Source organism: Momordica charantia (assembly GCF_013281855.1).
Source record: "Momordica charantia cultivar OHB3-1 chromosome 8 unlocalized genomic scaffold, Mcharantia_2.0 BLBB01000008.1, whole genome shotgun sequence".
Classification (NCBI taxonomy): Eukaryota; Viridiplantae; Streptophyta; class Magnoliopsida; order Cucurbitales; family Cucurbitaceae; genus Momordica; species Momordica charantia.
The window spans coordinates 19,204,107-19,216,852 of record NW_028275166.1 but is presented as its reverse complement, the minus strand read 5'-3'; the positions used below and the strand labels follow the sequence as shown (position 1 = coordinate 19,216,852).

Here is a 12,746-nt window from a genome sequence, read left to right as displayed (position 1 = left end):
TAACCATAATATTTTACCAATCTATCTCAAGCACTTCCTTTTCTTGCTTAACCCAGACTTCCTGTTTCTTATCTTCATTGAAGGGTCTAACTCTGTCAACCTTAATCATATTCCCATCATTATTCAACAAAGCATCTCTAATCATTTCCTAAAATACAAGCCAACCTCTTTTGTTAACACTAGCAGGAATCACTATACTTCTTCCACACCCTTTAGAGAAAGTTGCACGTTCAAAGCTCCAACAAAATTGATTTAAAATTTTCTTTATACTGCGAGTGCCTTCATCTCCCCAAGATTGTTTGAAGAAATGAACCCTTAAAGGGTATTGAATTAAATCCACAATAACCTCTTCAAACCACGACAACTGATTCCAGGAAAGAAAAATATCAAAGCTTCCATTCTTTCTCTTTTCCTCCAACATAAATCTGCCATTTGACCGTCTAATGAAAAAAGTACTTTTCCACAAAGCACTGCTTGAAACCATGATCGATGACAATTGAAACACTCTAATAAACTGAAAGAAACAAATTAGGAAACGACAGTTGAACTTGAACTTGGCTAGGAACCAAACGATGGAAGGCCTAAAGAGAGAGCGGGCAGATCAAAGTTATGGCATTCTTGTAAATAACTTATTAGGAAAATTAGATTTATTATATCTTACATTCTTTGATCCTCAAAGTTTAGAGGATAATTAGATTAGTTTAATTTCTTAACCTTTTCTTATTGTTTTTTAGAAAGGTGTTAATTCTAGTGGTAAAAATAACGTGAAAAAAATATTTTCTCCCAAAAACTACACTTTCTTTTGTGTGAAAAAGAAATAAAAAAAATTCAAACAAAAGGTCAACATTGAAATCATTGTAAAAGTTTGAAACATGATTTAGGAAATTGAAAGTCTAAACTCTGTATAGATAATGATACAAGGAAGATGAAGAAAGAATAAAATTGAAGTTACAACTCAAACCTCGAACCTTTAAGAAATTCATCAATCAAGTATTTGGAGGTGGCCATGATCTATGACGAAAAAGCTTGGCTAGTGATCGTCGTTCACAGTCCTTGATAATGTTTAACAAAAAAGAATATAGGTTAGCGTATAGCTTCAGTGGACACAACAGCAAATTTGTCTGATTTTTTAAAAATGCTTACAGATGACAAATATTTATTAGAAAGGTGAATTACCTTAAACATGTTTAAGTTGAATGGTATGTCTTGGTTTATTCTCCTGAATTTCAAGTAAGTATATGCAAAGCTCAATTGATCACGTGAGGTAAACCGGTCAACTTCATTGAACCAAAGACATGAAAATAAATTTGACATTGGCGTATGTGCCCGGACAATGAAGGAACCTTCAGGAACATCTGCAGATAAATACAAAACAAATGCAGAAACTATAAACATAAATTACAAGACAGCACCAAACAAAGAACTCCACAGTAAACAGCATATACCACTTACAACTCGGAAGCGGAGTCCTGACATCAAAAGGGTCGAATTTAACGAGGCCATCAGACTGATAAAAAGCAAACTGTTCATCAATGGCAGTGTGATTGTACTTGTTCAGACGTTTGTTTTGGAGAACTTCCTCCCAGACACAGTGGCGATCATAGTGGTTTGAAATAGCATACTCTGACTTCTTTTGCCACAGAAAATGTTCAATAATTAGCATTGGATCTACCTGCAGACGCATTTTGCTGTCGAGCCATATTGAATACCTATGGAACAGGATTCAAGACTAAAGATAAATAAAAATGTTCACGTAGGTGACCATTATGCCCTACATCATATAACCAGAGAAGATGTGAGGATTACCTTGAAGAGGGGGAAGAGCCGATGTGACAAAAATTTAGGAACTTTTCCAGTTCTGCGCATATCTTCATATGGTAAATTCCTCACAACAACTATTTTCCACAGTCCAATGTATCCCTTGTCATCAGGAATACTTCCCTCAGCTGATAGTTTTGATAGTGTTTGCTCATCCACAAACATGACAAAACAAACATTCTTCTTGGAATATTCACTGATCTGTGGCAAGGAAAAACGCAATCCCCGTTATAATGCCTGCTAACAGATCACTAAGAAGTTGGAAAAATGAAAAAATTGGGCTGCCATCCTGTTTATACTTCAAATAAAATGATACACCATCATGTCGAGAGAAAGGCAAGCAACCTGACATGAGAGAAAATAATGTATTTTCACAGGAAGAGAAAAATACTAGTCTAACAGAACTCCAAAGAAGCACGGACACAGACACGACAGCCATTGTTTTTATTTTTATTTTTTGGATAATATATGACAAAAAACAAATACTCAAATTTTAAGAAATAGAAAATATTATCAAAACTATTTAATATTTAAATTAAATTAAAGTTGACTTAAAGAATTGGGAAAAAATAGAGATATTCAGGGGGGAAAAAAAGATCCATATAGGTTTTTGTCAAAAAGAAAAGGTCAAAAAAGGCAGTGTCATCAGTTATGGCTTTAAATAAACTTCCTGCTGTTAATACAACTTTCTGCCATCTGTTAGTCATGGAAAATACTATAGGACTTTGATTTATTATAAAGGAAATATTGCCATCTGTCAAACATGGAGAAGGAATGCTGCATGCAGCAGCCAGCTCATTTTTTCTTCTTCCTCTTCGAATTTTGTCGCTTCTACTTTTATTTATTATTTTTTTTTCCCTTTCTTCTTCAACGTCTCTACCGCTGGAAATTTCTTCTCTTCTGCTTCTTTCTCTCTTTCTTCTCCAACTTCTTTTGTGCCGTAATTTTCTTCTTCTCTTCTGTCACTCCTCAATCTCTTTTTCTTTTTCTTCTTCATCTTTCGACTCTTCCTTCTATTCCTCTGCCTTAACCTTTTTTTTAATAAGGCTGACAGAGAACAACCATTAGCGATGGCGACGCCAGCGTGTCTATGACGTGTCCACCACATACCCAAAATAAAAAAAAAAAAACTAATAAAAAAATATACACGCTATTTTGTGAAAAAATACTAATAAAAAAATATATACACGCTATTTTACGTGTCCGAACGTATCCGTGTCCAAATGCTATTTTACGTGTCCTAATGTATCCGCGTCCAACACGTCTGACACAGACACTCTGCTTCCTTGCAGAACTCTATTCCTCTCGATCTTATATGTAGTTAGGAAGGGAAAAGGGTCTAAATCAATAGACATTAATAAACCGCCATTGATGGATGTTGCACATGACAGGCGATCAATTCGACTCGAGATTTAAAGCTATTGGAGATCATAAGCAGTCTATAGGAATTATCCAATTACAATTCCTCTATGTTTCCAAAACCCTTGAGAAGTTGATGCGGGACTTACTTTAGGAAATGGGAAGGGATTGGTGAAGGGAAGGGGTCACCTTGTCAAATGGGCTAAGTGGAGTATCCGTATCGGACACCGATACGTCCGAACACGCTTCGCACATGTGTCCGACACGCCACGTGGCATGTCTAATTTTTTTTCTTTTTAATTACGGACACGCCTCGGACACGTGGGGATACGTCTGGACACGCGGGACAGGAAATGGGACACGGCCCAACGTGCCTGGGGCCCAAAAAGAAAAGAAAACTTAAAAAAAAAAAAACAAAATCCTAAATCGTTCTCTTCTTCGTTTTGTTTACTTTCCTTCTGCCTTCCACACAAAGTCAACAAAACCCTACCATCCTCTCGTAGTGGACGTAGTGGTGATAACATGAAGACATTGTGGAAGTTTGAGATGAGATGATGAAAGTTTTAGTTTTTTCTTGTATGAAAGATCGATTTTACTTCTTTTTAAATTTGAAGTGTAATGTAGGTTGGATAATGAATTTTGTAATGTTAAGTACATTTTTATTTGTTTTGTTCAATTTGTGTGGTTAATTTATGCAAAAGTATTACTATAATCAATTCATATGCATATATTATCTAAAAATAAAAAAAATAAAAAATAATGTGTCCCCAACGTGTCTGTGTCCTAAGTTTTTAGAAATTGGCGTATCGCCGTGTCTGTGTCAGTGTCGTGTCCGTGTCTGGTGTCCGTGTCCGTGCTTCTTAGCAAATGGGAGCGGGTGTTTAAGCCTTTGGATTTTGGGGGTTTAGATATGGGAAACTTGAGGCTGCACAACGAAGCCATGGTCATGGCATTTTCTGCAAGAGTCGAGTTCCTTGTGGCATAGGATTATAATGAGCAAATATGGTCCTCATGCCTTTGATAGGGTGTCTGGTGAGGGTTTTGAAGGCACTTTTGTTTTTCTTTGCTTTTCTCAGTTCATGCATGTCGGGTTGGAGACGGGAATGATACTTTTTTCTAGGAAGACAGGTGGCTAAGGGACCATCCTTTCTGTTCTTTGTTCCCTCTCTTGTACCATCTTCCATCCATGAGTGGTCGGTCGATGGCTTCAGTTTTGCCTTCATTGGACTTCTCTTCTTCTTTGGTTATCGGTTTCTGTCGTCCTTGTCCAACAGGGAGGCAACAAATCTTGTGGCCTTGTTGTCCTTGAGAGATTTTGTTGTTATTCTAGGGAGGAGGGGTTCTTGTGGGTCCCCTAATCATTTAGAAGGATTCTCTTTCAAATCTTTCTTATCGTGTTGGAGTACCCTCTCACTTCTTCGTTTTTTCTTCGGGTGTTTTTTCTTTGCTTTGGAAGGTTTAGATTCCAAAAGATGTTAGATTTTTTGTCTGGCAGGTCTTACATGGCTAGGTTAATACTTTGGACCATATTATGAGGCACACCTCTTTTCAAGGAAGCAGTTGAGGATCTTGATCACCTCCTTTGGACTTGCCAGTTTGCTACGTCGGTGTGGAATTTGCATATTTCAAACTTTTGGGTTCATCTTGCTTGGGTTAGAGAGTGTCGATGTTGGAGGAAGCTATTCATTACCCTCTGTTCAGGGATAAGGGTTGGTTCTTGAAACAAGCGAGTTTCTTTACTGTACTCTCAGATTTGTGGTTTGAAAGGAACAACATGATTTTTAGAGGGATAGAGAGATTGAGGGAGGAGGCGTGGGACCTTGTCTGGTTCCATGTCTCCCTTTGGACTGCGGTGTCCATAGTTCTTTTTGTAATTACTCGCTTATTGAAGTTCCATAGTTCTTTTGGTAATTACTTGCTTGATTGAAGCTCGTTCTCTTAATTTGGCTCCTTTTGCTCCTTTCGTTGGGCTGGTTTTTTGCATGGCCCTTTGTATTCTTTCATTTCTCATGAAATCTCAGTTTTTCATCAATTCAAAAAGAAATATATATATATACACACACACATATATATCCATGAAACTGGGATAAATAATTCAAAGAAAATGGAAAGAAAGGCATTTGGAAGACTAGGTGTCCTGAAAAGGTTAGTTTTTTCACTTTGATTCTTCTATATGGGAAGGTAAACACAGTTCAAGTTCTCCAAAGGAAGTTGCCTGGATTTAATCTTATGCCTTCCTTCTGTCCTCTATGTCATTCTAACGGGGAAAGCTTGATTCATATCTTTTTCCATTGTCCTTTTGCACGGCATTGTTGGGAATTAATCTTTGAGGAATTTAATCTGTCTTAGGTAATAGGAAATATAACAGCCGATAACGTCCTTCAGCTTCTCCTCGGGCGTCCCTTGAATTCTAAAGCCAACCTTCTTTGGCTTAATGCTTTTAAGATGGTGGATTGGGGCTAGGCAGTCTATTAAAGATGAACAGCACCTTATTAGCCAAGTGGAGATGGCGTTTTGGCTGTGAAATTAATGCTATATGGCGTCAGATTTGTGGCAAGTTTATATGGGGCAATCGATCTCGGATGGTCCTTAGGGGGAAGGACCAACAGCTGTCTCAGAAGCCCATGGATCAATATTTATTGGCATTGGAAACAATTCAATTAGTTTGCAGTTTTCAAATTGGGCTCAAATTCTCGGATTCAGTTCTGGAATCATATTTCGGTAGAGGATAGGCCTTTATTGGTCAGATATCCGAAAATTTTTTGCCGATCGGTGCTGCCTTCTGGTTCAGTAGCGGATTTTTGGGATACTCAGTCTCTTTCTTGGAGAATTCTTTCTCGCAAAGCTTTAAACAATGATGAGGTCGAGGAATATGTTTCACTTCTGTCCCTTCTAAATTCTTATTCTCCCGTTAATGACCCTGACAGCAGAGTTTGGTCTTTGGCGCCCGCAGGTTGTTTTACCATGGCTTCTATTCGCAAGTCCCCTTCAGACGTATCTATGCCACCGGATTTATTTAAAGCCATTTGGAAGACTAGGTGTCCTGAAAAGGTTAGTTTTTTCACTTGGATTCTTCTATATGGGAAGGTAAACACAGTTGAAGTTCTCCAAAGGAAGTTGCCTGGATTTAATCTTATGCCTTCCTTCTGTCCTCGATGTCATTCTAATGGGGAAAGCTTGATTCATATCTTTTTCCATTGTCCTTTTGCACGGCATTGTTGGAAATTAATCTTTGAGGAATTTAATCTGTCTTAGGTAAAATGAGGCATTTGGTTAATTGGAAGATCACATCACTACCATTGGAGGATGGGGGGTTAGGAGTTGGTGGACTTTTAAAGAAAAATAAAGCTCTTTTGGCAAAATGGGGCTGGCGGTTTGGAAATGAATCTTCCTCTTTATGGAGACAAGTGGTGGAAAGTTTGTATGGTTACGAGCCATTAAATTGGTTTACTACCATCAACTCGAATATTTGCCGCCGCTGTCCTTGGAGTGGTATTTCTAGACATTGGAATTCAGTCAATTCTTTGGGACATTTTAAAGTAGACAATGTTCGAATTGTATCGAACTGTATCATTCTGGCATTCTACCTGGGTTGGTAAAGAGCCTTTGAAGTCTGCATTTCCCAGAATTTTTAAACTTTCTATCAATCCTAATGGTGTGGTATCAAGCTTTTGGGATTCAAATACTAGTTCATGGAATTTAGTGTTGCGAAGAGCTTTGAAAGAGGAAGAAGTGGAGGAATTTTCTACATTATTATCGGCTCTAAATCTGCTGTCCATTTCAGATACAATTGATATTAGATTTTGGAGTCTTGAACCATCTGGTTTGTTTACAGTTGCTTCACTAAGAAGATTTGGTTCAAATGCATCGATGCCCAAGGAATTCTTTGCTGCTTTATGGAAAACCAAGAGCCCAAGAAGGGTTAATGTGTTTTGCTGGATTCTCTCTCAAGGAAAGTTGAATACGGCTGATATTATTCAGAAGAAATCTCCTTCTGCTGCCCTACTTCCCTCTTTTTGTTGCCTCTGTACAAAGAGTGGGAGGATCAGGACCATCTACTTTTTCATTGCTACTATGCCTCTAAGTGTTGGAATCTGTTATTCCATCAATTCAATGTGGATTGGTGTTTTGATCTCAAGGCCGGGGACAATGTTTATCAGCTTTTACATGGGCCTCCTCATCTTTCCTCTTCAGTTTGGTTTTTATAATTAAATGTTGTCAAAGCCTTATTATCGGAATTGTGGTTCGAGAGGAATTCAAGATTATTTGAAGAAAAACGAAGACTTTTCGACGAAAGTTTCTATTCAGCTAAGTTTAAAGCTTCACTTTGGTGTTCTCTTGTCGACTCTTTTTTGCATCATTCTCCTTCTATGATTTATGCTAATTGGGGAGCTTTTATTAATTCTGTGTAATTATGTTATTTACATTTTTTACTTTTATTTTTTCACTCTTTCGGGAGTTTGTATCCTTGAACACTTGTATTATCTTTTCATTATTTCAATGAGAAGTTGTATCTTTGTTCTAAAAAAAATCTGTCTTAGGTATTCGGCAATATAACAGCCGATAACGTCCTTCAGCTTCTCCTCGGGCGTCCCTTGAATTCTAAAGCCAACCTTCTTTAGCTTAATGCTTTTAAGATTGTGCTTTACGAGATAGGTTTGAGAAGAACAAAAGAGTGTTTGAAGAAACGAGACAAGCATCAACAGTGCACTTCAATATAGCTAAGTTCAAGGCTTCTCAATGGTGCTACTTATCGAAATTATTCAGGAATTATTCCCCCAGCATGATTTGATCTAATTGGAGTGCTTTTATTGTATATTGTTAAGTTTTGTTATTTTGTTAAGTTTTATTTTCTTACTTCTTCTTTTTCACTCTTTTGAGAGTTTGTATCCTTGGATATTATTGTTCCATTTCATTATCCATTTCATTATTTCAATGAGAAGTTCGTATCTAGTTCAAAACAAAAAAAAATAAATAAATAAATAACTCCCAAGTCCACTGAACTCCATTATTGCTTTCACATCTTGCTAGTCTTCAATCAACGAAGCAACCGTATTTATTTTTAAAGACTTTCAGCCTGAGAATCAATTGTTTATAATAACAAGGGGATCTTATATATAATTTCTACCATATATGTCTTAGGAAGACAACATGACAAGGGGATCTTATGTAAGAATTCATACCGTATATTTTTTAGGAGGATTCTATGGCATGCATTTGGCAATCTGTTAGAGTGGAAAAGCATGCCGTAAAGACTATAACGAAACCATTTTTACGACACAAAATTATAATTTAGAAAAAGTGAAAAAGAACATACATCAAATCAAATTCCATGCAATTCAGTACAAAGTGATATTTGCATGTCATCCCAAAAAACCACGCAGATTAAATGGAAAAGCCGTTAGAAGTACATTGTCCAATGAGCATATAATATTAATATTTTTTTTTAAGAAAGAAAGGTCATCAAGTCTTACAAACATCTCAGGATAGGGATTTTATAAAGGACAATGAAATTACCTGTTTGCTAGTAGGCCTCCTCAGAAAATCAGAGCTCCCAAAAATGCACGATGATACCGCAACCTTGCACATTTTCATGTACGCATTGTCCTTTTCATCTAAATCAAATCCAGTACTTGGGGATTCTGGTGGTCCTTTAATGAAACCACAATGAAGTTTTTGATTTGTTGCATAGAAGGATCTCTCCCTTTCCTTAAGGGTTTGGTGTCCTCCAAATCTGGGCTTATATAAATCAGTTTCAGAAGGTTTTTCCTCACGCTCTATGTACTCTAAAGAGAATTGAGTAACGTTCATGAAGTCCTCAGGTTCCAAAAGATAATCAACTGACTCCGTAAACACGACTTCACAAGGAAAATCTGGAAGATAATTTTTGTTATGAATAACCTAGATAGGTATTAAGGATCTAATAAGACAAAGGGGATACTAAACTTGTATGAGAACACTGTCATAAAGAGATGTTATGATTTAGCAATCAATTGCTTTATCGTATCAATTTTCATTAATATTTGTTATCTATATGAAAAATGGACATATTTTTTTTCCAATATTTCCACTTGCGCTAAATTTTTCTAGTTTTTTGAAACTGCCTCTTTCTTCTAGTCTTTCCCTACTGGACAACTCGATGTAGCCTCTCTTAGCTATAAGTTAAGGAGGACATTCAGTTCTACTTTACCTTCAATAAGGATGCACACATGCAAATGCAAGACACAAGCCAAGTACACTTACGTTGCTTACGACGATGCTTGCTAGTTGATGGTTTCTGGTCCCTCGATACCAAAGTTTCTCCTTGTACTTCTGACACCGAAATGCTACCTCCAATTTTATCTATAAAAAGTGATTATATTCAATTCCAAAATAAACCAAAAGAAGAGGAAGAATACATACCATAGTTAAAAAAATTTATTCAACACCTAATGACAATTATAGTCTGAGCACCTAAACCCTAAACCTAATGACAACCAAAGGAAGCCCTAAATACAGGATAGGCCGATTTTCAATCTTACAATTCCATTTATTAGCAAACATTGCAACTTTTTTGGAGTCAATATTAATACCACATAAAGAAGATTTGTCTTTTTTTGAACAAGAAACGAACTTTTCATTGATTAATGAAAAAGAACATAAAATGTTCAACGATACAAACTCCCGAAGGAGTGAAAAAAGATAACAAAAAATTAAAAAGTACAACCCATGAAATCAGGAAAATAAGATCTAGTCAACATCCTTTACAAAACTATATAGGAAAGATGAAAGCCCCCCAATTAGTATAAATCATATTAGGAGAATAGAGAGCAAAAAGCTTTGATAGAGCACACCATTGAGAAGCTTTAAACTTAGCCAGACTGAAGTACTCCACCGAAGGTCTTCTTTTTTCCTCAAAAATCCTTTGGTTCCTTTACAGAAGATTTGTTTTAATTCACCTTTAATCCAAACAACCATTCAAAATCCTACGGTGTCAAAGAGGATCTCCAACATACCATCATCATCTTTACAAAACAGCAAAGTGTCATCAGCAACTTGTAGATGAGAAACATGAACTGAATTTCTGCCCAAAATACACCCTTTAAAAAATACCCTTTTCATATAAGTTATCCAACAAACTACTTAGAACATCACTGATAAGAGAAAGAGGGTCCCCTTGCCTTAAAACCTCTAGAAGCTTTTATTCTTCCTCTCGGTCTACACCATTGATGAAGAGAAAAACTTCGTTCCTCTGAAGCAGCCATTAATCCATCTAATCTACTTCCTTCCAAACCCTTTCTTGCGAAGAATAGCAACAAGAAAGTCTGAATCCACTCTATCAAAGGCTTTTTCCAAGTCATGCTTTAACAGCCACCCACTTTTCTTTTTAACTTTGTAAAAACTCCCCATGAAGAATGGCTTGGTCTGATGGCAGAAATAATCCAGTGGCTACTCGTATTGACAGATTCCTTCTTTCTAAGGAGTGGGTGGATGATGTTAAGGACTTCCTCATACTACCTCGGACCATTTCCCTCTCATATTGCGATTAGGAAATCAGAAATGGGGTCCCTCCCCTACCCGCTTTGAAAATATGTGGTTGGATCATCCTTCTTTCAAGGATAACATCGAGTCTTGGTGGAAATCTCTCCCCAATTTCGGGAGGCCTGGCTATGTTTATATGAATAAGTTGAAAGAAATCAAGATCCAGCTGAGAAAGTGGAATAAAAGACTTTTGGGGTTGTTGAAATGACCTTAGAGACTGCGAACAAAGAATAGATGGGCTTGACAAACTTGAAGAAGTCGGACTTCTCTATGAGACAGAGAAGGTTGAAAGAGAGGAGCACAGAAAAAATTTCTTTAATTTGTCCATCAGAGAGCAGAGGAAATGGGCCCAAAAATGTAAGCTAAATTGGCTTAAGGAGGGGGACGAAAATTCTAATTTTTTTCATAGATGGTCTTCGGCTAGAAAATCTAAAACCATCATTTCCATGTTAGAAAAAGACAATGGAGAGTTACTTTCTTCAGAAAACGAGATTGTTCAGGAAATTGTTGGGTTCTACAAGCGCTTATATGGGGATACCTTGGGACCTCGTTTTCTGATTGAAGACGTCCAATGGGAAGGCCTTGAGGATCGATGGACAACTTGGCTAGAGAGACCCTTTGATATAGAGGAAATTCAACATGCTGTTTTTAGCCTCGGAAATTTGAAGTCCCCGGGGCTGGATGGTTTCTCAAATGAATTCTTTAAAAAGTCCTGGAACACTATGAAGCAAGATTTATTGGGGGTGTTCCAAGATTTTTACAGAAATGGGGTTTATCAACAGGTGCACAAATGAGACTTATATTTGTTTGATCCAAAGAAGAAGAAGGCTATGAAGGTTGGCGAGTACAGACCGATTAGTTTGGTAACATCTTTGTACAAGATCATCTCAAAAGTGCTTGCGGAAAGACTTAAGAAAGTTTTGCCAATGATAATTCACGATGCACAGTCAGCTTTCATCGAAGGTCGTCAAATAATTGATGCTATCCTTATTGCTTCAGAGCAGTGTTGTTGAGGCGCACCCGGGCGCTCGCCTCAGGCGAGAGCGAGGCAATTTCGCCAGCTGCGCCTTGCAAGGTGCCCAGGCGAGCGCCTTCAATCGGGCGCTCGCCTCGGTGCGCCTCTCGCCTGAGGCCAGGTGATCGCCTCGTTGAAGCGAGGCGATCTGCTTTATTTATTTTAATTTTTAATGTGTTTTTTTTTAAAGAACATTTCTCCCTCGTGAAATACCTTAGTCCACAAACCCTAACCATTCTCTCTGCCTCTCGACATTCACCTTCACCACCCTCAATCTCCGGCCATCGCCTGCTCCTGTCTCCGACCATCACCGTCGCCGCTCCCGTCTCTGACTAAACTTCTTGTTGACATTTACTATGACACTATTTTGGTATTTATTTTTTAAACTATGTTTACTATATAAATATATGCACTATATATATAATTTTTATTTATTTATTAAGGTGCGCCTCGCTTCACTCAGGCGTCGCCTTTGTATCGCCTCTTGCCTCAAGGCGATCAAAGGGTTTGTCGCCTTGAGGTGCACCTTGCGCCTCGAAAACACTGCTTCAGAGGCAGTTGGGGATTGGGAGGTGAGAAACAGGTCAGGCTTCGTTCTAAAGCTAGATTATGAGAAGGCTTATGATAAGGTAGATTGGCTTTATTTGGAAGCAGTCATGGAATAGAAGGGTTTTGGGTCTAGATGGAGAAGATGGATTATGGGTTGTTTAACTTCCACTAATTTTTCTATTCTTATTAACGGTCGGTCCCGTGGAAAAATTCTTGCCAAAAGAGGGTTGAGGCAAGGGGATCCACTCTCCCCCTTCCTTTTCACCATAGTTGGTGATTCTTTCAGTAGAATGGTCCATTTTTGTAGTCAAAGAAGGCTGATCAAAGGCTTTGGCATTGGTAGGGGGGAGGTGGAAGTCTCTCACTTGCAATATGCCGATGATACAATGATATTCTGTCCAAATGAGATAGGCATGTTGGAAAAATGGTGGATGATCTTAGACATTTTCCTACCGGCTTCGGGGCTGTCTTTGAACCTTTCGAA

At 37.8% G+C, this 12,746-nt stretch overlaps 1 protein-coding gene across 1 annotated transcript in view; it reads right to left on the bottom strand.

The window, feature by feature from the left end:
• The window catches only part of LOC111023226 (transmembrane protein (DUF616)), a 28,968-nt gene that overhangs the window by 9,054 nt on the left and 7,168 nt on the right, over nt 1-12,746 (bottom strand). Inside the window, 6 exon segments of the mRNA XM_088126964.1 lie at nt 969-1,052; nt 1,177-1,355; nt 1,453-1,729; nt 1,807-2,019; nt 8,695-9,050; nt 9,421-9,519. Of these exon segments, the coding sequence (XP_087983090.1) occupies nt 987-1,052; nt 1,177-1,355; nt 1,453-1,729; nt 1,807-2,019; nt 8,695-9,050; nt 9,421-9,519 (1,190 nt within the window). The 3' untranslated portion in view covers nt 969-986.